The following is a 25786-nucleotide window of genomic DNA, read 5'->3' as shown; positions in this document are numbered from 1 at the left end:
CTCTCCTTTTGAAGAGAGGAGTTGTAAAGAATTTGAAGTATTCTTTTTGAAGCAAATAGCTTAGCAATCAGCTTTCAATATTTCTTGCATAGAGTCTTTGGTGCGTTAGCTTAGCATATACTGTTAATGAGGCCAGGGTCAGAGGGCCTAAGTTCAAACCAGTGTTTTGCTTTGTTTGCTGGATATGAAACGTCTCCGGTACTCCAGGGGCCATTGTGCAAATGCTAGTTATCAGTCTTGCTGGGGGCGGTGCTGGGGGAAACTGAGTGGAGTGACTCAGTACAGATTCATGATATAAAAGCCTTGAAATAACATGTAACTAAAGATGAGTGGGTAGCATGATCAGTCACAGAGATTAAGAGAGCCCATTAATCACTCCTTATTATGTAAGAGGAAGTGGCATCTAGAAGGTGTGATTTGCTAGTGATGTTGTAGTTCTGGGGTTGAATAGCTCAGGTAGCATAGCACCCAGCCTGAGCATTTCTTTCTGTTTGGTATTCTCTGTACACGTTGTTTGAGACAGTTTCATCCAAGGAGCATAAACACAAACAAAAGAAACCAGATACAAAAGAATTGCATATATAGTATGTTTCCATTCATTTAGAGTTCGAAAACAGGCAAAACTCAGCCGTATTGTTTAGAGATGTGTGACAGTACCACTCTCTGTCCATCCAAAGCTGCTCTTTCCTTCCTCCGTAATAAGACTTAGAGGTGGGCACATGACTGCCCACCTACATCTCATTTCTCAGTCTTTTGTGCAGTTTGGTGTGCACCTGTGACAAAACTTTCTAAAGTGGTATGCAGTGGAATTGTTGTGTGCCACTTTTATACCTGGTTCCTAAAGCCTCCCGTGCACACTTCTTGCTCTTTTCCTCTTCTGTAGGGTAGGAAGGCAGTCATCAAGAGCAATATTGAAGTCATGTGTTGAAAATGGCAGAGCCACCATCAGCTGGAGTTTCTCGACAGAGTTGACCCCTGGGAACCCAGACTGCCCACCCTAGCAGAGAATTACATTTATCTTGTGTTTGGGCCAGTATATTCTTTTTGTTACAGTAGTTAAAAATTGCTGTAACTAATACATGAGTAGCAAAAACATAAAGAAAACAAGGAAATTATTATTATAAAAGTGAAGAGAATGGCTGACCTCTGGGGTAGAGGGAGGAAGTGATTCCTACAAGTAGAATTTTTGAGTTAATACAAGTATATACCGATAGTGGTTATCTATTAAGCAGTGATATATAATGTGATAATTATGATGTAATAATCAACTTGGTATATACCGTTGAGAATTTTCTAACTTTTCCTATCTAATGTGTATTTGCAGAAATATATTTTGTTTACATAAATGCTGTCATTTGGTGTTAGTCTTCATGCTTTTTTTCTCCCAACAGTGTTTTGGAGGTCTTTTCTTAACTGTCTTCTATATGCATTTCTTTATGTTGCATACTATTGGATGTCATGTATGTATTGTAGTTTATATAACAATTTCCCTAGTGATGGACTATTACAAATAGCACTGTAGTAAAATTGCATCTTTGTGCACCTGTGTTTCTTTTATTTTAAATGATGTAATTGGAATTTTTATTTTATTTTTAAAAATTTATTTATTTTTGACTGCATAGGGTCTTCGTTGCTGTGCACGGGCTTTCTCTAGTTGAGGTGAGCAGGGGATACTCTTTGTTGCAGTGTGCAGGCTTCTCATTGCAGTGCCTTCTCTTGTTGTGGAGCACGGGCTCTAGGCGCACGGGCTTCAGTAGTTGTGGCTCACGGGCTCAGTCATTGTGGCTTGCAGGCTCTAGAGCACAGCCTCAGTAGTTGTGGCGCACGGGCTTTGTTGCTCCTCTGCATGTGGGATCTTCCCAGACCAGGGCTCAAACCCATGTCCCCTGCATTGGCAGGCGGATTCTTAACTACTGCACCACCAGGGAAGTCCCTGCACCTATGTTTCTTCAGAGTAAATCTCTAAACATGAAGTTATTGGGTCATAGGATATTTATTCTCATTTAAAATACTAATAGTTACTACTGCAAAACGAATGTATATCCCATCAGTATATCAGAGTACCCCTTTGCTCACAATATCACCTTTTAATATTATTAGCTTTTAAAACTTTTACTAATCTAATGGATTAAATGTTGGTCTCATTGTTTTGATTTTGTTTTCCTGATTACTAGTATGGTTGAATATTGTGTCATATTTACATTGATCTTTAAGTTTTCTTCTCCTTTGAATTAACCCTTGATATTTCTGTTGTTTATCCTTTTCCATATTGATCAGAAGGACATTTTTTTTTTTTTTTTTTTTTGCGGTACACGGGCCTCTCACTGTTGTGTCCTCTCCCGTTGTGGAGCACAGGCTCCAGGCGCACAGGCTCAGCGGCCATGGCTCACGGGCCTAGCCGCTCTGCGGCATGTGGGATCTTCCCGGACCGGGGCACGAACCTGCGTCTCCTGCATCGGCAGGTGGACTCTCAACCACTGCACTACCAGGGAAGCCCCAGAAGGACTTTTGTATATATTCTGAATATACATCCTCTGTATACTGTATTTGTGACACATTTTTTTTTCCAACCTGTAACTTGTTTTGTAGTTTTACGTATTGTTTTTTATTGTGCAGAAGTTTTATTTAATCAGATTTAGTCAGTCTTTTCCTTTAATACCTTTACGTTCCTTCCCTATCCTAGGAAATAAACATACTCTATATTTTCTTCTAGTACTTTTATATTTTTAGAATGTGATATGAGGTAGGGATCTAACTTTACTTTTTTCTCTGTTGATAGCCAGTTGTCCCAACAATACTTATGAAATAGCTCATCCTTTTCCTGCTGATTTGAAGCATCACCTTTATTATTATTAAGTTCCTATACAGGCGGGGGTCTGTTTTTGGATACTGTCCTATTACATTGATGTCTTTGTCTTATGCCAATACCAATGCTATTTTTAATATACCTATATGATAGATTCTGATAGTCGATAAGGAAGTTCCCATTCACTTTTCTTCTCTGAAAAATCAGGTATATCTCTAGAATCAAAGAAATCTTTCTGAAGATGTAGTATTTGGGTTGGTTCTTTAAAAATCGACAGAATTTCAGTAATCAGAAAGGAAAAGGAGGACAGAGGTGGGGTATTAGGAATTTCAGTGCATGTTCTGTGAATCACACACACAGATAATTTGAGTCCAGATTGTTTTGGGCCTTGAGTGCAATATCAGGAGTTTAGCCTTCATTTGGCAGATGGTAGCAGAAGTGATGGGATCCAAGTGAGTCTGAGAAAGATGAATCTGGCACCAGAGTGAATAATAATTCAGGCGTGAATTAGTAGGGATCTGAACTAGGGAATGGGAAGGAATCATTCGTATAGAGACTTTTTGAAGGAATAGTCAGTAAGTGTTGATGGTTGATTGAAAAAAGGAGTTGAGGAAGAGAACCTAAGAGGCAAAGCTGGCTCTGAGGTTTTGAGGCTGGGTGGCTTCGGGAGACTGACAGGACTTGAGCTGTGAGAAGGATCTGGTTTGCAGGGATGGTGATGAATTAGTTTCAGGCATGTTTAATTGTAAGTGGTGGTAGACATCCAGTTGGAGATGTCTGGCAGTAGTTGGAAGTGTGAAACTAGGAGCTTTGGAAATACAAATCTGGGAGTCAGGTACATGGGAGTGTTAAATCCGTGGAAGTTGTTAAGATTATCTTGAAAATAATAAATATAGGAAAAGAAGGAGGCTTAAGGCAGAACTTTCATTATAACTACTAGCATTTGTTTTATACCCTTACTATGTGCTGAGCATGTACGAAGGTGCTGAGCACTCTATGTACCTTTTCTCATTTAATCCTTACAACTGTGTAGGTAGATATTATTACTCTGGAGAGGTCTTAACGGGTTCTAAATCTCTTCTTTTTTTTTTTTTAATTAATTAATTTATTTATATTTGGCTGAGTTGGGTCTTTGTTGCTGCCCGCAGGCTTTCTCTAGTTGTGGCAAGCCGGGGCTACTCTTTGTTGCGGTGCACGGGCTTCTCACTGCGGTGGCTTCTCTTGTTGCGGAGCACGGGCTCTAGGTGCGCGGGCTTCTTTAGTTGTGGCTCGCGGGCTCTGGAGTGCAGGCTCGGTAGTTGTGCCGCACGGGCTTAGTTGCTCCGCGGCATGTGGTATCTTCCCGGACCAGGGCTCGAACCCGTGTCCCCTGCATTGGCAGGCGGATTCTTAACCACTGTGCCACCAGGGAAACCCTAAATCTCATTTTCTTAACCTCTAAGGTACTCTACCATATAGTTGATGGAGAAACAGTTTAGAAGAATAAGAGGGATCTATAAAATGTGAGAACTGGGAAAGACTAGGGATCATCTAATCCAACTCCTTGGTCTTAAACTTGGGAAACTAAGGCCTAAAAATATGGAACTTGTTCAGGGTCACAAAACCAGATTGTGGGATTGCTTAGCCACCACTGCTTCACAAGATTTTCTACTGAAATACTTCAAATCAGAGCGTGTTCTTGTGTTGGGTGGCGGGGGGGGGGGGTGGCTATTGCGAGTTTTAAATTTGTTTTGAGGTTTCCTGTTTTACTCTTTAAATGTAAGTAAATGTTTCATTTTTACCCCAAAATATATCAACCAGTATTTATTTATTTGTCTGTTTAACTTTTTATTTTGAACTAGCTTTAGATTTTCAGAGCAGTTGGAATGATAGAGCTCCTGCACACACAGTGCACACACAGTCATTTGAGCCGTTGTTCCCATATAAATAGTGCTTCATCTTTCTCTGGCTTCTTTAAAAATTTTTCCTTTGTCTTTAAGTTTCAGCAGTTTGATTATGAAGTGTCTGGGCTTGAATTTCGTTGAGTTTAGCCTGCTTGGGGTTCACCAATGCTCCAGGTATTCTGTTCAGGTTTTATAGGTGAATTCAGTGGGAGAGACAGGGTAGAGTGGGCTTTCTCTGTCTAACTCAGAACCAGAACCTTAATGGCATCTTTTGATTAAAAGAAGTATTTCATTTTGATATAGTCCAATTTAACAGTCTTTCCCTTTATTCTTTTCTAGAAGCTATATTGCTTTGCCTTTCAGATTATATTCACAATCTGTCTGTGTGACTTCATTTTTTATTGTCTGTTTTGAGTTATCATCATGAGCTCATGGGCTTATTTATATTTGTTTCAATTCATTTGCAGCCATTTTTCTTTCTGATGCTCAATTTGTCCCATCTCAGCTAGGGGGAGCTCTTTCAGGTTGCTTTCTATGTCCTTCCAACATGACCCAACTACTGTCTTTGATGGCATTCTAGATTTTCCATTAAGTTCTTGATCTTTTCATCATCTGACTCACACCAGGAATAGATTATTTTTCTAAGGACTGGTTCATTTTAATGAAAAATGGTATTTAGAGACTATCCTATGGGCAATAGACGTATTCATTGCTACAGGGTTGTCCTTGATGCTTTGTTTTCGAAGCTCTTTTTTTTAATTATAAAAGCAATCCATTTTCTTTATAGAACATTTCAAAGTATAAATGTATAAGGAAATTAAAATTATCCCTGATTTTCCACTTAGAACCTTGGCTTTCGAGATTATAAGTCTGTTTTTTAATTAGAACTCTTAGACATTCCAAACGTTTATTAGAACTTCCTCATTCTGTTTTTTACCACTTTCAGAAGATCAGAGACTTGAGGCACTCTGAATATCTAGCAAACCCTCCATGAATAATAATAAACAGCATGTTATTTCATGTATAAATAACTTATCCTCCCCAAATTGAATGTTCCTTTCTGAGAGTGGTGATGGATAGATTTAGATGGATAGATTAAATATAAAGAAATAAGGCCAAGGAAAGAGAGACTCAAAGAATTGTACATCCATTGATTTAACATCTGTTTCATGTAAACTTCAAAAGAGACTATTAGACAATTTGGAAGCATGAGAAGCTATAATGAAGTCCCATTTTTATTTGATGTAGCTAACTTTGTAATATATCACGCTGTTAACCAGGATGGGGAATATAAATGCAATAGCAAGTTTGGGAAAAATGATGAGATTAAAAAAAAACCAGCTTCATTGAGATATAATTCACATACCATAAAATTCACTCTTTAAAAGTGTACAATTCAGTGCTTTTTAGTATATTCAGAGAGTTGTGCAACCATCACCACTATCCAATTTTAGAACATGTTTATCACTGTAAAATGAGACCCCCATATCTGTTAGCAGCCATTCCTTATTTCCCACTCCCACAACACCTGGCAACCATGAATCCACTTTCTGTCTATATAGATTTGCCTATTCTGAACAATTGATACAAATGGAATCATACATACTTGGCTTTCTGTGGCTGGCTTCTTGTACTCAGCATAGTGTTTTAAGGTTCATCCATTTTGTAGCATGTATCAGTACTTAATTTCTTTTCATGGCTGAATAATATTCCACTGTATGCATATACCACATTCTGTTTATCCACTCATCAGTTGATGGACATTTGTGTTGTTTCCTCTTTTTGGCTATTATGAATAATGCTACTGTGAACATTCATGTACAAGTTTTTGTGTGGACATATGTTTTTAGTTCCCTTGGATGTAGATGTAGGAGTAGAATTGCTGGATTATATGGTGACACTATGTTTAAGCTTTAAGGAACTGTCAGACTGATTTCCAAAGTGATCCCACCATTTCATAATCCCCCCAACCATGAAGGGTTCTAATTTCTTTACACTCCCGCCAACACTTGTTATTGTTTGTCTTTTTTGATTATAGTCATCCTAGTGGGTGTGAACTGGTATCTTGTAGTTTTCATTTACATTTATCTAATAACTAATGAGGTTGAGCATCTTTTCATGTGCTTGTCGGTCTTTTGTATATCTTCTTTGGGAAAATACCTGTTCAAATCCTTTGCCCAATTTTTAATGGGATTATTTGTCTTTTTATTGCTGAATTATAATAGTTCTTTATTTTGGATACAAGTCTCTTATTAGGTATATGATTTGCAAATATTCTCTCCTGTTTTGTGAGTCTTCTTTTCACTTTCTTGATGGCGTCTGTTGAAGCACACAGCCTTTTATTTTCAAAGTCCAGTTTATCTGTATTTTCTTTTTCGTCACTTGTGCTTTTTATGTCAATATCTAAGAAACCATTGCCTATTCTAAATTTACAAGATTTATTCCTATCTTTTCTTTTAAAATTTTATAGTTTTATTTCTTACATTTAGGTCTATAATCCATTTTGAATTAATTTTTGTATATGGTGTGAGGTTAGGGATTCAACGTCTTTCTTTAGCATGTGGATATCCAGAATTCCCAGCACCATTTGTTGACAAGACTATTCCTTCCCCATTGAATTATCTTGGCCCCCTTGTCAAAAATGAGTTGTCCATAAAGTAGGGTTTTTTTGGTGAACTCTCTATTCTGTTGCTTTATGTCTATCCTTATATCAGAACTGCACTTTATATGCCAGCTCCTTACTTTGTAGTACGTCTTGAAATTGGGAAATATGAGTCCTCCAATTTTGTTTTTCTTTTTCAAGATTGTTTTGAGTTGAAAAGCCTGTTTTCAACTGTTCAAGCTGTTCTGAGTCCATTGCATTCTATGGGAATTTTTGGATCAGTTTGTCAGTTTCTGTCATGAAGTTATCTAGAATTTTGATAGGGATTGCATTAAATCTGTAAATCAATTTGGGGGGTTTTGCCATCTTAACAATATTAAGTCTTTCAACCCAGGGACACTGGCTGTCTTTCCATTCATTTATGTCTTTTATAATTTCTTACAACTATGTTTTATAGTTTCAGTATACAAGTTTTATAGTATTTTCATTTTATTCTTTTTGATGCTATTATAAATGCAATTGATTTCTTAATTTCACTTTTGAATTGTTTATTTCTAGTGCATAGAAATACAGCTGATGTTTTAAAAATCTTGTATCCTGCAACCTGTCTGAACTCATTTGTTAGTTATAATAGTGTTTTTTTGGTGTGGCTTACCTAGGAAGGTAATTTTCTATATACAAGATCATATTATTTTCAAATAGAGATAGTTTTACTTTCTTTTCATTCTGATACTGGTTTTGTATCTGTAAAATTTTATTTTATTTTTTTGTTGAAGTACAGTTGATTTACAATGTTTCAGGTTTACAGCAAAGTGATTCAGTTTTATGTGTGTGTGTGTGTGTGTGTGTGTGTGTGTGTGTATTCTTTTTGAGATACTTATTTTGGTGGTGGGGGGGTGCCGTGCCGCGTGGCTTGTGGGATCTCAGTTCCTTGACCAGGGAGTGAACCCTGTGGCCATGGCAGTGAAAGAGCCAAATCCTAACCACTAGACCACCAGGGAACTCCTCTCAGGTACTTTTCCACTACAGATTCTTATAAGATATTGAATATAGTTCCCTTTTCTATACAGTAGGTCCTTGTTGTTTATCTATTTTATATACAGTGGTCTGTATCTGTTAACCCCAAATTCCAAATTTATCCCCCCCTGCCCTTTTCCCCTTTGGCAACCGTAAGTTTGTCTTCTATGTCTATGAGTCTATGAATCTGTAAATTTGAGGTGAATGGGGACATCTGTTGGACATGTCTAGCAGGCAGTTGGATATATGAGATCAGAACTAAGGGAAGATTGGGGCAGGAGATAGAAATTTGAAAGCCCTTATCAACATATGAATAGTGTAGTTTTTGGGAAGTGGAAGCCAGATTGAAGTAAATTGAGTAAATAAAAGGTGAGGTAACAGAGATAGCTAATATAGAAGCACGAATGAGAAGAAAAGAGCCTCAAAAGGTTAAACTTATAGTTTCTTAAAATATGGTTTGTGGGCCATCTGCATTTAAATTACTTGGGATACTTATTAAAAATACATTTTCCTATGTTCCATCCCAGACCCTCTGAATTAGACTCTCTGTGGATAGGTCTTGGTGTTCTGCATTTTAAACTAATTCTTAGATAATTCTTGGGCACATAGGAATTAGAGAATCCCTCAACTAAAGGAATTCTGTTGAGAATGAAGGAATGGGAGAAAACTTGAGTGCTTTTGTAGCTTTGATAGAAACAATAGGGAGGGTGGAGTTGAAGAGTGAGAAGAATGAAGAACCAAACTCCCCAAGGAAGGCGGAATTTAGAAAAGAGATGAAAGGATTGGCCTAGAATAGAAGGAGGAATGACTCTTCCATACATCTGGTGTTAACATACAGAGTTTTAAAAGCTTTGAAGTAAGCTAGCCCATTTCTTCGTTTTTTTATATGGGAAAAACATAGTTAATAGGGCAAAGCAATGCTCAGGGTTCCATAATCAATTATGTAATAATACTGAGTACAACCCAGTTTTCTCAGTTCCCCGTTTATTGGTGTTTGCACAGCCTCGTACTGTTGCTGATCCTGTTCATTTCTGTGTAGAGTTACTGTCTGTTTCTAGTAGTGCTTTAACCAAGAACATCTCTTGTGTCATAATGCTCTGTTTTGTTCACTATACCTCAGTCATATAAAGATTTCTAAAGGGTGGCAAAAAATAGAGAAGCTCTTGCATGCATGTATTGCTTCTGCCACCAGGATTGGGATAGTTGACTGAAATATCAGCCGAAAGCTTTTCTTCACAAAGAGCAGCAGTACCCTAAACCGTCCCCGTTCCCTAACCCTAACCCTAACCCCAACCCTAACCCTAACCCTTAGGGGGTTCTGTGTACAGAGCTAGTTGTGTACAGAACTAGTTGTTCATTTCTTCATTCTAGAATAGACTAAGCACAATAGTGGCTGTCACTTATTCCATACTTGTTTTGTATCTAAAACTATGCTTAGTATTTTACATTCATTATCTTAGTTTTTTACAAGAACCATCTGAAGGTAGATAGTATTAAGATCCAAACTCTATAAATGAGGAAAGTCAAGGTCAGTGAGATTATCTAGTTCAGTGAAACAAAGTGAGTGGCAGAACCAAGATTCAAACTCAGGTTTGAGTGTCTGACTCCCAAGTCCATGATCTTAACCACTCTGTCATCCTGTCTTTCTTTGTGTACATGGGAGATATGACTGTTGGAAGAAGGATTAACAATGGCATCCAAAATAACATGTTGTTCTCTAGACCACAATTTGTAGTGCTCCCATTATGTAACTTAGGGATGGACAACATTTTAAGACTGAGAGCTTATTTTGTAATACTTATATTGCTTGGTTACTTAAATCTATATTAGGGTTGCTGAATGTTAACGTGTAATACTTTCTTTTTCCCTTTCATTATTTTTATGCTACTTTAATGGTGGCTTTTGAAGTACTCTTTTCTTTTCAGAAAAACCATGCCAGATGGATCATCTGGATCGAATCCTTCTGTCTGGCATCTATAATGTACGAAAGGGAAAGACCCAGCTGCATAAGTGGGCTGAACGCCTGGTTGTTCTCTGTGGCACCTGCCTCATCGTTTCCTCAGTGAAGGATTGTCAGACTGGAAAGATGCACATTTTGCCTCTGGTTGGGGGAAAGGTAAGACTCACAAAGATGAATTATTCTTCCTCTAATCATCTTAATTAAAAAAATCACATATGCTTTTCAGAGCTTTTTCCACATCTTTTCAAATAAACCAATATGAGCATTATTAAAGATTACGTCACAAAGTTTTTGTGTTCTTAGTTTTAAACAAAACCACTCAGGCTAATTTAAGCATAAAACAAGTTCATGTACATCACAGACTCCCTGGGAGGTCCAAAGACTATCCATGCCCCAAATTCTGCTGCAGGACCCGTCTGTTGGAGAAACCCCTGCGTCCACTGCTAGGCACTAAATACTCTCTCATTGGTACCACCAAGAGTAGACAGAGGATGCTGCCACTAGAAGCTGCCTTTGTAAACTAGAAGTAGCTGTTAGCATCCCCTCCAAAATAGATTCTTTCCTGTTTCTCTTTTTCCCCTGTTAGACTGAAATTCAGAGTCTGGAGTGGTCATAAGCTCCTACCCAGCAGCAGAGAAACCTGCCATTTCTTGCATCTGTACTAGAGAATTCCCCATCATAGGAAAGGCAGTTCCAAGTCTGGAAAACAGATAATGTTTATAGGAAGTTATACATAATTTTATTTCCTTTATGTTGAATCTTGAAGATCATAAAACAATCTGAATTGAAGAGAACTTCCAGACAAAATGACTTTGTGAATCATGCTTTGAGATAGCCAGTTTGATCCAGATACACAGCAATATAGATAAAATACATATATTTAAAAAATAAACATATGATAGGACATAGCTGGACTTAGGAATGTGGAATAGAAATGTAAGTGGTGAGGGCCTACTGGGCTCTGGGTCTGAAAGGTGGCAGCCTAGGGGTTTAGCTCCTATAAGTATCTGGGTCTAAAAGTACCCTGGTTATGATGGGGGACCTGGCCCAAGCTTATTGCTGGAAGCTAGGAAATGAGTGGTATTCTTTGTTCCTGATAAAAAGCTGGAAAAAAACAAAAACCCAAACAAAAAACTTCTGTAAACCACTGACTGTAACCAAGGCTTGTTCCTGGCTGTGGTTCTAAACAAATGCGTGGACCCAGTTGTATGCCCTGTGACTAGGAAATGAACAAGCCCCACCTGGCCTAATAAATGAATGTGTGTCACTCCAGTATCATCCGTGGAACAGGAACCCACTACTACCAGTATGAGACCTGGTTCTATTCTTGGGGGCTGAAGGATAGTGAAGAAAGTAAGTGAAATTTCTCCAAAGGGAGAAGGTGAGTGAGGACAAGGTTGGAGGATTGGCGGAGAGGAAGTGGGAAACAGAGCAAGAAAGAAAGAAAAACAAACCTCCCATTTATGTAATTCTTGTCCGTTCTCTCTCTTCCCTCACTAATAGAATAGAATTGTGTTCAGGGTGGTGATGTGACCAAGATCAAAAACTCCCCAGCCTCCCTTGTAGCTAGTGGTGGCTAATAAATATAAACAGAAGTTTGAAGGTGGGACTTTTGCGAAAGGCCTTTAAAGTGGGAGAGACGTGGATGGCTTGACCCTTTGCCCTGCGTTTCCTTCGTTTATGGAACATAGTCTCTTGGTATTGGAGATGGAGCAGTCATATGGTGGCTGGAAACTGCAGGCATTTGCTGAGTGTGGCCTTCTGGAAAGCAGGAGGCGCCTGGGCCCCTGGTGGCAGGGCAGAGCTGCTGTAGCACTCCTGGACTGATGCTGTGTTTTTAAGCCACTACTTCACAGCTGAATGTAATGAACCAACGAACGTACTGAAGAATTTCACAGATAAAACGTGTAAGAGAGCCCATGAGGGAGGGTCCAGTATACATCTAATAGCAGTCCAGAGAGGAGAGTAAAGGAGAATGGATAAGCAGTATCTGAAGAAATAACGGTTGAGATTTTTCTAGAAATAAAGACAGACGTGAGTGTTCAGATTGAAAAGACACTGAGTACTGAACAGGATAAATAAAAATAAGTTGACACGTAGACACATTGCAGAACATGAAGGAGCAAATCACAGAAGCTGCCAGAAAGAAAAGATTACCTGCAAAGAATTGACAGGCTGACAACAGCTTTCTTTTCATCAACAATATGTGTAGAAGACTATTTGCAAAATTGCTGAGAGAAAATAAATGTCAACCTGTAGTCTATATCCAGCTGAATTACTTTACAAAAGGCAAAATAGAACATTTTCAGACATATAAAGACTAATGAGGGAGTTCCCTGGCGGTCCAGTGGTTAGGACTGGGTGCTTTCACTGCCGCGGTGCAGCCAAAAAAAGAAAAAAAGACTGGTACTTCCCTGGTGGCGCAGTAGTTAAGAATCCGCCTGCCAATGCAGAGGACACAGGTTCAAGCCCTGGTCTGGGAAGATCCCACATGCCGTAGAGCAACTAAGCCCGTGCGCCACAACTGCTGAAGCCCGCGCACCTAGAGCCCGTGCTCCGCAACAAGAGAAGCCACTGCAGTGAGAAGCCTGCGCACCAGAACGAAGAGTAGCCCCCGCTCACTGCAACTAAGGAAAGCCCACGTGCAGCAACGAAGGCCCAATGCAGCCAAAAATAAATAAAAGAGTGGACATGGATTTCATTTAAAAAAATTAAAAAACAACACCCCTCCAAAAAACAAAAAAAAAAGAAGAAATAAAACAACAAAGGAAAGTAAATTCAAAGGGAAGGCATGAGATAAATAGATGATGAGCGCAGACACTGACAAAATATGGTAGTAAATTTAATATTGATTGTAAAAATGTTTAAAAATTTTAATATTTTAAATATAAATTTAAACAACTAAAGCTCAAACTATCCTGAACAGTATTCAAGGTGTGGTGGTGTGTTCAGTAAGGAAAGTGTGATGCAGTTTTGGGATAAGTGATTTATGAGTATAACTTGGAAGTTTCCAGCTGACTCACCAAGATTCAGTAGCTATGACATACTAAAGTGAGATGTCAGACAAAGATGTAAGTGGTTCCATAACTATAAAAAGACTTCATCCTCATCAAAGCGAGGGTTGTTGAAAAGAGCTGTTGTGCAGTGAATCCCTGCCACCACCCCAAATGATACTGAGGGAGGTTTCTGCCTCTTTCCTCAAGCCTAGTGAAAGAGGTTTCAAAAGGACCCAAGAGAGCCTGATACGGGTCCCCTGCAGTAAGGGGGACATAGTGCGCTGGTATCCTGCCTTCTAACCAGGAAGTCTTGAGGACGAAAGATAAGCTGCCGGCTGCTTTGGTGATAGAGCAAAGCGCCTAACTCACGTGTTGGGATCACTGTGTACTCTGGGTTTGTCAGTATGTGACCCAGATGGGTTGAGAGAGAGCAGGAGCCATTGGGTAGGTGGGTGGATTCTCTTAGAATATGTCCAGTGGGGCCACCTGGAGGGGCAAACAGACTTCACTGGAGGGTGGGCTGTCAGTGGACCACCAGATTCCTTCAGGTCTGAGGAGGGAGTGGTCACCTGCTAGAATAGCATGCATTAGCCTGGTCAAGGGATCTGTACGTGAGAAGCCATCATTGGTTGGATTGGGGGGGCCGGGTATCCAAAGAACCCTCAAAAGGACCCTACTGAGGAGGATCATCCCCTTTAAAATCTGGTAGGCCCAGAGAGTGTGCAGTCAGGTTATGACTCTACTAGTCTAGTAAGAACCTTTGGGCTTGCGTCTTCCCTGTCCTTCCTCCTGCCCCACTTCAATGATGGAGGGAGTCAGAAATGGCTTCTATCCCGGCACCTAGTAAGTAAGGGGGGAGGTGAGTCCAAAAAGTAGGCCAAGGTACCCCTTGCAGGCAGGCAGCTACCTCCAGTGTGCCGCAGTGGTGGGGAAAGGGTTGGAGCAATCTTACCCTTGAAGTGGAAACTTTGGCTTTTATCATGTGGGCCTGCAGACTCTCCTGTTCTGAAACAGGCATGCATTCTTGCATTACCGGGACTCGTACTGACTGTTGCTAAGCTGGGAATGCTCCTTCCCCAGGAGGTTTCCACACCTTGCTCCTGAATAAATAAAAGACTTGTGGGGTCTTTGCTCACATGTTCCCTCCTCAGTGAGTCCTTCCTTGACTGTCCTATTCATAACTCAGATCACCTACCCTGTTCCCCTCCAAGCCTGTACCCTGCTTTATTTTTCTTCATGTTACTCATTCTGTATTTTAGCATATTATGCTATATCATGTCACCATTATTTATTTATTTATTTATTTGTGGCTGCATTGGGTCTTCGTTGCTGTGCGCGGGCTTTCTCTAGTTGTGGTGGCTTCTCTTGTTGTGGAGCACAGGCTCTAGGTGCGTGGCACACGGGCTCAGCCGTTGTGGCTTGCGGGCTCTAGAGCTCAGGCTCAGTAGTTGTGGTGCATGGGCTTAGTTGCTCCACAACATGTGGGATCTTCCCGGACCAGGGCTCGAACCTGTGTCCCTTGCACTGGCAGGCGGATTCTTAACCACTGTGCCACCAGGGAAGCTTTCATGTCACCATTTTGATATATAAACTCCATTGAGGGCAGAGGGTTTGTTAATTTTTTCCCCTGTTATGTCCCCAGCACCCACAATAGTAAAAAGTATTCATTCAGCAGATAATTATCAAACTGAGATTGTTTTGTGATTTAAAGAGTAATAAATAAATTTACTTATGGCTATGCCCTATGAATCTTACTCCTTCAACATATCTGTTAAATAAGTATTCCTTTGTTTTTTTCTTTTTTTTTTTTGGCCACTCTGTGCGGCATGTGGGATCTTAGTTCCCTGACCAGGGATCGAACCCATGCCCCCCTGCAGTGGAAGAAGCGTGGAGTCTTAACCACTGGACCACTAGGGAATTCCCCCTTTGGTTTTTTTTTTAAACAGCTTTATGAGACAGAATTCATATAGTGTACAATTAATCCATTTAAAGTGTACAATTCAGTGACTTCTAGTATATTCACAGAGTTGTACAACTGTCACCATAATCGATTTTAGAATACTTTCATGACCCTTTGAAAAGAAACCCTGCACTACTTAGCCGTCATCTCCCCATTCCTTCTCCAGCCCCAGGTACCCATTAATCTACTTTCTGTCTCTATAGATTTACTGATTCTGGACATTTCATATAAATGGAATCATATAATATATGGTTCTTTGTGACTGACTTCTTTCTCTTAATATAACGTTTTCAAGGTTCATGCATGTTTTAGTGTGTATCAATATTTTATTCCCATTTACGGCTGAGTAGTATTCCATTGTATGGATGTACTACATTTTGTTTATACATTTACCTGTTGATGAGCATTGAGGGTATTTCCACTTTTTGACTATTATGAATAATGCTGCTAATAATTCACATACAAATTTTTGTGTGGATGCGTCTTTTCTTGGGTATATACCAGGAACGGAATTGCTGCGTCGCATGGTTGCTTTTGAGGAACTGCCAGGCTGTTTTCCAAAGTGGCTGCACCATTTTACATTCCCACAGCAGTGTATGAGGGTTCCAGTTTCTCTGTATGCTTGCTAATGCTTGTTACCTAACACTTGTTATTATCTGTGTTTTTGATTTTAGCCATCCTAGTGAATGTGATATGGTACTTTGTGGTTTTGACTTGCATTTGTCTAATAACTAATGATGTAGAACATCATATCGTGTGCCCATTGGCCATTCCTCTGTCGTCTTTGGAGAAATATCTGTTCAGATCTTTTGCCTATTTTAAAAAATTGAGTTGTTTGTCTTGTTATTGTCCTTTGATTTTTGATTGGGATTGTTTACTTTAATTGGTTCTGGTTTTCTCCCCTTCTCTTCTTCAGGTAGAAGAAGTGAAGCGACGTCAGTACTGCCTTGCATTCAGCTCAGCTGGAGCCCAAGCTCAGACCTATCACGTCAGCTTTGAGACTTTGGCTGAGTACCAGAGATGGCAGCGGCAATCATCCAAGGTGATAAGCTGTCAGACCTCCTGATGTGGAGATAAGAGCAGAGAAACCCAACAGAAGTATATTTTGAAACTGAACTTACTCCCAAGAGATCAAATTATAATTCTTACGCACATCACTCTAGGCCTTTCTGAGTACATAGTGAATGAAATGGAATTCTCCCAGATCTTTAACGTATTATTTATATTTGCATAGTACAGAATGCTTACAAAAGTGTTTTCAGGTGCATTTACCTTTATACCATCTCTGTGAAAAAGGTAGGGCCTTGAAGGATTTGAGACACAATGAAATTCAAATGACTCTCCCTCGACCATAGTGGTCAATGATAGATGGAGCTGTTCCCTAACTCATAGCCTAGTGTATCTGTATGTGTTTAGCACAGCTTTGATGAACCATTTAAATTTTAACTTATTGATGGGACATGGCCTGTGATCCTGTCACAAACCATTATTCCTGTATGCTGAGGATAATTGGCTTTTTAGCATAATTTCTGCTTTCCTAGCCTTTAAAGATGAAGTGCTCTAAAATTGTACTTCATTTTCCAAATTCTCTTGTTCTCCTAGCCATCTTTTCAGAATTTAAACACATTTTTCTTTATGGAGCTAAATAGCTTCATGAAGGATTGTTTCAATATAATGACATGCTATCAAAACATGAATGACTTTTGCAGTGATATTTTGTTTGTTTTAGACCCATTTTCACAGTCCATGTTGTATTAGCCTACTATTATAGTAATATAAATCTTGTTTTGGCTTTATTGGATTTTCTGTACTTGTGGTGGTATAAAATCTCTGAATAAAACTAGTTTCAATTTTAAATAGCTATTTCATTCTTCTGCCCTTGTAAAGAGAAATTAATATTTTTTGAGCACCTTTTGCATGCTAAGCAGTGGTGCTGTGTGCTTGGTTATTTAATTTTCCTCGTGACAGATGAAGAAATTGCACAAGTAAGGAACAGGGCTTGTGTGGCTGCAAAAGGCTGTGTCTTTCAGTATCACACTCCCTCCTAAAGTTTTGTACAGTTACTTTGAATCATCTTAACTTCCTGCATGAACTGTTAACTTTCCATCTTTATGATTTGTATTTTTTTTTTTACCTTTTACTTGTAGACACTTTACAGCTTATACCTTTCTGTTTTTCAAGCATCTCACGGTTTTAGGAAAAAGTAAAAATTAACTGTTTCTTATGAATGAATAATCGGATCTCATGACCTTTCTTTTCTTTCCCATCTTACTTTTTTTAATAAATAAATAAATTTATTTATTTATTTATTTTTGGCTGCGATGGGTCTTCGTTGCTGTGTGTGGGCGACCGAGGGCTACTCTTCATTGCAGTGCGCAGGCTTCTCGTTGCAGTGGCTTCTCTTGTTGCAGAGCACGGGCTCTAGGCACGCGGGCTTTAGTAATTGTGGCACACAGACTCGGTAGTTATGGCTCGCTGGCTCTAGAGTGCAGGCTCAGTAGTTGTGGTGCACGGGGCTTAGTTGTTACGTGGTCTAAGGGCTTCTTCCCGGACCAGGGCTTGAACCCATATTCCCTGCATTGGCAGGCGGATTCTTAACCACTGCGCCACCAGGGAAGTCCCTCCCATCTTTTTAATCGGTGCCTTTTTGTGTCAATGCCGTCCTGTCCTCTGCTAGATGGGAAACATTTGGGGCTGGCTCAGATGGCTCTTCTCTTTGACCTTGTCCAGGTGGTGTCCCAGCGTATCAGTACCGTGGACCTCTCGTGTCACAGCCTTGAGGAGGTTCCTGAGCATCTCTTCTACAGTCAAGATATCACCTACCTCAACTTGCGACACAACTTCATGCAATTAGAAAGACCAGGGGGCCTTGACACTTTCTACAAGTATGTGGGGCATAGGTTTCCAGACTAGCTTACTAAAACTGAATCGTAATCAGTACCTATAAGCGAGCATGTTTACCATCATATATATATTTGAAAACTTCCCCTCCCTTTTGAAGAGGAAGTAAGAATTGTTATTCACAGTTTTCCCACTCCCCTTTTCCCCTCTGTACAAGAGAAGGTAGATGCACAGTTTCTGTTACGGAGGCAACATTGAGCTGCCCTTGGTTTGGATAATCCTTTTCTATATGTCATTGACAGCAATGCGTGATCTGCCTCCAGGGTAAATCGAGAGATTCTGTATATGGGAAGTTTTTGAATCAGAAGTTTCAAACTTAACTAACTTAAAGGAAATAGGCCAGATTTCAAGAATTCCACTCCAAGGTTAGGGCTTTTATCTTTCCTTTGCACCTGCTACTGCCAACTCTGAAGTCTTTTGTCAGCTATGAAACCTCTCTCTTCTAATAAAGGAACCATTTCAGTCCTAAGGGGCAATGACCCATATATTTTCCCATCTCCTTTGTTAGAATATATTCCCCATTTCCACCCTCCACCCATTTCATCTCCTTCCTCCCTTTAAAAATGGACGGAAGTGAATAAATACATGGTGTAAGTAATTGTCTGGGCTTCTTGTGGGGAGGAGAGAAATTGGAAATTAAAGCATTCAAATTATATGGTGATTAAAAAGATAAATGCACATTGAAATGACATATTTTATATACTTAGTAACTAATATTTCTAGAATAATTTTCAGAAAGCATGATTTTTACCTTGTCTGAAATGTTTTGCAAAGGTTTTCAAATATAAGCCTATATTTAGTAATGAAATAATTATTTTAATAATATTGATATTTAAAAATAAAAACAAGCTGTAATTTTAAGGAAGTGGGTTTCTAGTATTTCCTTCTGTTTCTATGAAAAGAGGGTTAATCTAGTTTGAGGGCTGGATTAGCAATTTGGAAGTCAAGGTGCCAAGCCGAAGGAACAATCAGTACTCAAGCTGAAATTTTGGAAGAGGAACATTAGAGAGAGGTACCAAGGATTCAAATCTAGAAGCAGATGATACAGTTCATCATCGTGGAGGACACCACCTCAGCCTTACCGTCTTGTAATAGTATAGTAATGAAGTATAATACTTCTAAGTAGAATTACAGGAGTGACTCCTGTGGATCCAAATTATGATGATACTATCTCTCAGTGAGACATTTTATAGATACTTCTACAAAAAAAATGGAAGCATTAAAAATTAGTTCATGTTGTATATCATCACATTACAGTAAAACTCAGTATCACCAACATATTTTTAAGCTCTAACTGGCCCATTCATTTCAAGTGACTTTTGAGCCAGCATAGTTTCAGTACAGAAAAAGAAATTGCTTATAATGGAATTTGATCTGAAGGTTTGTTAGCTATTCCTGTGTCCATGGGTTGATTAATTATTGTTAAGGCTTTCGTATATCGCACGTAGAAATTTAATAAAGGAAAAGATTTGAAGCATATCAATAATGATTGATTCACTTTGATAGAAGATAATTGTACCAATGTGAGCTTTTCAAGATTTTCTGCATTTTTAAGGAGAAGAGAGAACAACTCCTGTCGCACCAGACCTGGTTTTCTCAACAGCTTGCACTGGGTATTAGTTATCTTAGTGTCTATGCCACACATAATGTTCGGCACATACTGAGTGCTCAGTAAATATTTGCAGAACAAATTCTTTGATGGACATTTAAAATAGATCACTTTTTCATTCAGTAGTATAATATGCCTTTGCTTTTTAGATTTTCTCAGCTTAAGGGCCTGAACTTGTCCCATAATAAGCTTGGGTCATTTCCTGTATTGTTATGTGAAATTTCTACCCTGACCGAGCTCAACCTTTCCTGTAATGGATTCCACGACCTGCCGAGTCAGATTGGCAATCTGCTGAAGTAAGTATCTGACTTTTACTAGATTTGTCTTTTCCTGTGTTTGCAGCATAAGGAACTTGTCTGCATTTGGAATGAAGGTAGTTCCATGAGCTCTTGCAGTGAAATAAATCATGTAATTATGAGGATTCTGGTCAGCAGCAGCTACTTGCCTGCAGAAGTAACTAGTCCCTCAGTTTTAACAGCAGAGGCTCTGATTACCCTTGATGTTAGAGGGACCATCTGTATTTCAGTTATCTTAGTAAGACTCTATTTAGATAGACCTAGGGCAGTTTATCATTATTGGATTCATAATAAGTTAATGACAAGTCAAGATCCATAATTCTAGTTCTATCCATTCCAGTTAAAACTTTTCATCAAGTTTTGTTTTCTTCCTGCAGTCTTCAAACCCTCTGTCTTGATGGCAACTTTCTGACTACTTTACCTGAAGAATTGGGAAATCTGCAACAGCTTTCCTCCCTGGGTATTTCCTTCAACAACTTTAGTCAAATTCCCAAGGTTTATGAGAAACTCACTATGTTAGATAAAGTGGTTATGGCAGGAAACCAACTGGAAGTGCTGAACCTGGAGGTGCTGAACTGTATGAGCCACGTCAAACATGTGGATTTGAGGTGAGGTCATTCTTCACCGTGCCTTCCTTTCGCCTGACCTGTAATGGACCTTTACGTTTTCTTTTAATGAAGACTTTTTAAAACATTAGGATTTTAGAACACTGTATGTTTTCAAAGCTAGTTAAGCTTCATTTTTCACTCAATGGCAGAGAGATTATGAATGAGGTAGGTGTACCATGTGGTAGAGACAAATGTTGTTCTGACTTACCCTCCCAGCAATGTTTTATGAGAACTCCGATTTCGTCACATTCTTATCACGTTGGATTTTAGCAGTCTTTGTTGGATTTTAGCAGTCTTTTTCCTTGTTGTCAATGTAGTAGGTAGAAAATAGTATTTCATTGTTTTAATCAGCATTTATGGTGAGTGAGTTGAGTGTCTTTTTGTATACTTATTGGTAGTTTGTATTTTTCCATAAACTTGACCATTTTTCTATTGAATCATTGGGTTGCTTCTTGATATCTATTGTATTATAATTAAAATGTTAACAGTTTTACTACTAACAATTTTTAATAAGAGTTTTATTCCCTTTTTAAATATATTATTTATTATTTATTTATAATCTTTTCCTAAAGGAAGCTAGTAAAACACACATACTGGATGTTCTGTCATTTACACTAAGTCATCGATGTCCCTTATAAAGACATAGTAACAGAAAAATTTATTGAAATGCAGGAAAATGAACAGGCCTGCATGCATTAAATCAGATACTTATATAGAAGAGAACAAAGAAGTCATTTTCTGTAATTTGCCCTTGAACTATTCCATATTGATACAGAGTATTTTCCTCTTCATTAATTGTGGTAATGGGAATCTTAGCACTAGAGAGAGTAGGCAGAGCAGTGAGAGGAAGTATGACTGCTTCCTCTTGCTCTTACCCAGTACTTACTCCGTGAATGCCTTGCTACTCCTAACCCGACAAGTTATGTTCATCTTCTTGTTCCTTTGTCCTATTCCTTCATCCCTACCTAATGTACTTGGTATTTGGGTGCAAGTTTTAAACTGTTTGTGGGCATGGTCCCCTTTCCTTTCTCTTTATTTAATTTGTACATGTATTTGCCAATCTGGATTATCTCTAACTTAGTTTATAAACAAAGAACTCGAGGTATAGCTATCTGTGGTTATTTACTTAGTACCTTGCAAAATGAGGCAAGTAGTGAAATTCTTATGCTGTTTAGGAAAGAGAAAAAAGGATCATACTTCTATTTTTCTTTTGGTCAGCACATTTAGTAAAATTTATTTCTAATGATTTTCTTATTTCTGAATATTAAGGATGAACCATCTGAAAACCATGGTTATTGAGAATCTGGAGGGAAATAAGTACATCACCCACATGGATCTGCGGGACAATCAGCTGACTGACTTAGATCTTAGCTCCTTGTGCAACTTGGAGCAGCTGCATTGTGAGCGGAACCAGCTGAGGGAGCTGACGCTCAGTGGCTTCTCCCTTCGAACTCTCTACGCCAATTCGAACAGTGAGTTCTCTACCCAGTCTCCTGTATTTCCTCTTGTAGCTCTTGTCCAAGCTTTCCAAGAACGATGGCATCTGGGGTGTTCCTCAGATACTCTGCGAAGCGGAGTCTGAGGTTCACTGAGACCTAGCTTTAAGTTTGCCGTCAACACTTCAGTGGTTGAGATATGCATAAAAAGACATTGCAGGACAATTTGAGATTCACTAAGTGAACATAATAATAAGAGGCATTCTGCAAAATGACAGGAAGTCAGGAGGGTGGGCAAGCATGTTCAAAAGAGAATATCAGTGATGGTCTAAAACAAGGGTTGTCCAGCTACAGCCCAGGGGCTAAATCTGGCCTACCATCTGTTTTTGTATGGCTCACGTGGAATGGGTTTTTACATTTTTTAATGGTTGGATTTTAAAAAAATCAAACGAAGAATAATTTTGACATGGGAAAGTTATATGAAATTCAAATTTAAGTGAATAAAGTTTGATGGGCACACACCCACATTCATTTGTCTACATATTAACCACTCTCATGCTACAGTGGCAAAATTGAGTAGTTTTAAGAGAGACCACGTGGCCCACAAAGGCCAAAATATTACTAAATATTTAGCCCTTTACAGAAAACGTTTGCCAATCTCTAGTCTAAAACCTTGTGCTGCCTCAGTTCCAGAATGAGAAGCCCTTCATTTCAATAGTGATTTGTTTGCCCCAGGAATATTTTTCAATGTAAAAGACCACATATTTGTTGAGGCCATTCTGTTTATAGAGAGTTCTTCTTTACCAAAGAAATTATACAGTTGACCCTTGAACAACATGGGTTTGAGCTGCACAGTTTTTTTTGCTTTGTTTGTTTTGTTTTGTTTTGGCCACACTGTGTGGCTTGCAAGGTCTTCGTTCCCCAACCACGGATTGAACCCGGGCCACAGCAGTGAAAGCACTAAGTCCTAACCACTGGACAGCCAGGGGATTCCCTGCACAGGTCCACTTAAACATGGATTTTTTTCAATAGTAAATACATTTGACCCTTGAATAATGCAGGGTTTAGAGGCACCAATCCTCTAAACAGTCAAAAGTGGGAGTATAACTTTACAGTTAGCCCTCTGTATCCGTGATTCCGTATCTGTAGATTCAACCAACCACGGATTGTGTAGTGTTGTAGTATTTACATATATATATATAAAGTTATATGCGGATTTTCAACTGCACAGAGGGTCAGTGCCCATAACCCCCACATTGTTCAAGGGTCAACTGTAACTACTTTTTCTGTGTTTAAAGAAGTAAAGGAAAAGATGTTTAATTTCACTAAGTATCAGTCAAAGAAATGCAAATTTAGATAATACCATTTTATACTCATCAAATAAAAATAATAACACTAAGTGCTTACTGAAGATGTGGAGAAGCAGTACCTCTCAAACGCTGCCAGGGGGAGTTGGTAAAGCCAACATGGAGAGCAGCATGATGGTGTCAGAGAAGTAAGATACACAGAGCCCGTGTTCTAGCAGCTTCCCTGCTTGGAATATCTCCCAGACACTCACACAGGAGATGTGTCCTAGAATGTTTATCACAGCATTGTATGTTATAGTGAAAAAAACTAAAAATATGACTATAAATAGGAAAATGGGTAAACAAAGCAATGATAAATTTATATAATAGAATATTGCACAGCAATGGAAATGAATGTACTAGAGCTTTGTGTATTAGTATGGATAAATCTCAGAAATCTTTTGAGCAAAAAAAGAAAGTGCATATTTTGATATCCAGCAGTGAAAAGAATGGTCCTCTTGAAACAGAAAGGTACCTATGAATTACTCATTCTAAAAGCCTGTGGATTGGACTTCCCTGGTGGTGCAGTGGTTAAGAATCCACATGCCATGGAGCAACTAAGCCTGTGTGCCACAACTACTGAGCCTGAGCTCTAGAGCCCACGAGCCACAACTGCTGAGCCCACGTGCCACAACTACTGAAGCCTGTGCACCTAGAGCCCGAACTCCACAACAAAGAGAAGCCACCGCAGTGAGAAGCTCGCACACCACAGCGAAGAATAGCCCCCCGCTCGCCGCAACTAGAGAAAGCCCGCATACAGCAATGAAGACCCAATGCAGCCAAAAATAAATAAATAAATACATTTATTAAAAAAACAAAAACAAAAAAATAAAAGCCTATGGATTTAGAATGAGACCAAGATCTGTTACCCCTCCATGGTGTTATTCCCTTTTGGCCAATTGTAATCAGATAATTCTTGGTTTTTCTGACTTTTTAAAATTTTGTTCCCCTTTTTGATACTCTTGTGACCCATATTGGTCTGATTTTTGGAGAGATTAATTATATTCAGGATTTTATTACTTCGACTGGTGGTCAAGAATAAACATAAATGAGGTTTGCTTTCTTATTTTTAACACTATGTTAGGTATTCAGGAGTCAGTGGTTGAGTACGCTATGATAGTTATATAAAATTTTAAAACACATAAAAATGTTGTCTGCTTAGCTCTAAGTATGCCATGACAGTATGAAAGAATCCATGGGAATGATAAAAATCATATTCCGGATGGTGTTTGCCTCTTGGTATGTGCAGCGTTTTAATTCTTAAAAAGGCTGAAGCATATAAGGCAGAATGTCACGATTTGTTAAAAGCTAGGTGATGGGTGAAAGAATATTCATTACTTTATTCCCTTTTCTGTATCGCTAAAATATATTATTAGGATAAAAGAGAGTTAAGACTTCTCTTTTCATTGCCTTTTATCATGTTATAGAAGCTTCAAATTGTAGCTTAGATTAATTGTTAGGGCTGTTGTTGAGTCGTGCTGTTTATACATGTTGTGAGATGGTAGTAGTTCTTTTGTCCTGGAAATACTTGTTATCAGGCCTAATGTGTATTCTTAAAGTATCTAGAGACTCTGAATGACTGGCCCTCTGGGAGAAGACCCATTGACATACATGTAGGCCTTCTTAGTAGATTCTGTCACAGTACTGTTAATGGGGCTTGTTCTGTTCACAGAATCCTTAAATTGTACAACCTGGAAGAATTCACATCAACACTTGAAGTTTTGACACCTCAAAAGTAAAGAACTCAGCTTTCAGCTTCACAAAAGAATTTTTCCAAATGGCCAGCTAGCATAGGAAGTGCCATCACACCAGGGTCATCAGGGATATGCAAATTGGAACCTCACTGTGACACCACTGCACACCTCCCAGAATGACGAGAATAAAAAAGGCTGAAAATACCAGTGCCAGTTGTTGGGCATGTAAATTGTTGCAACCACTTTGGAAAACTGCATGGTAGTATCTCCTGAAGTCACACATATGCACCCACCTCACTCAGCAGTTCCTCTCCTAAGCTTGTATTCAACATAAATGCTTATGTTAGTCCACAAAAGACGTGGACAAAATGTTCACAGAGGCACTATTCATAGTAACCCCCAGCTAGACAAGACTTAAAATGCCCATCAACTCTACAATGGGTAAATAAATTGTGGTATATTCCCAGGAAAAATTTTATACAGCCATGAGAATGGATGAACTACAATCATATTCACTAATATGAACAAATATCTCACAAGCACAATGTTCAGTGATGAAGCCAGACAAAAAAATTATATATAATGATGTGTATATTCATATAAATAGGTAAAAGTAATCTGTATGTGGGGCAGTGACTAGAGGGAGGGGGGATGAAGGGAAGTTTCCGGGCA

The 25786-nt window shown here is 39.0% G+C and overlaps 1 protein-coding gene across 6 annotated transcripts in view; it reads left to right on the top strand.

Annotated features, from left to right (window-relative positions):
* PHLPP2 (PH domain and leucine rich repeat protein phosphatase 2) overlaps positions 1-25786 on the top strand; it is a 72802-nt gene that overhangs the window by 21389 nt on the left and 25627 nt on the right. For all 6 annotated transcript variants that reach the window (XM_027119363.1, XM_027119361.1, XM_027119362.1 and 3 more), the window contains 6 exons: positions 10234-10424; positions 16141-16266; positions 17955-18109; positions 19884-20030; positions 20408-20638; positions 21908-22110. In XM_027119363.1, coding sequence (XP_026975164.1) covers positions 10234-10424; positions 16141-16266; positions 17955-18109; positions 19884-20030; positions 20408-20638; positions 21908-22110 — 1053 coding nt within the window. The remainder of the gene's footprint in view (positions 1-10233; positions 10425-16140; positions 16267-17954; positions 18110-19883; positions 20031-20407; positions 20639-21907; positions 22111-25786) is intronic.

This window comes from Aethalodelphis obliquidens, unplaced genomic scaffold (assembly GCF_003676395.1).
Source record: "Aethalodelphis obliquidens isolate GAN/ISIS:26980383/991018 unplaced genomic scaffold, ASM367639v1 scaffold20, whole genome shotgun sequence".
Lineage (NCBI taxonomy): Eukaryota > Metazoa > Chordata > Mammalia > Artiodactyla > Delphinidae > Aethalodelphis > Aethalodelphis obliquidens.
This window is presented reverse-complemented; position numbering and strand designations above follow the sequence as displayed.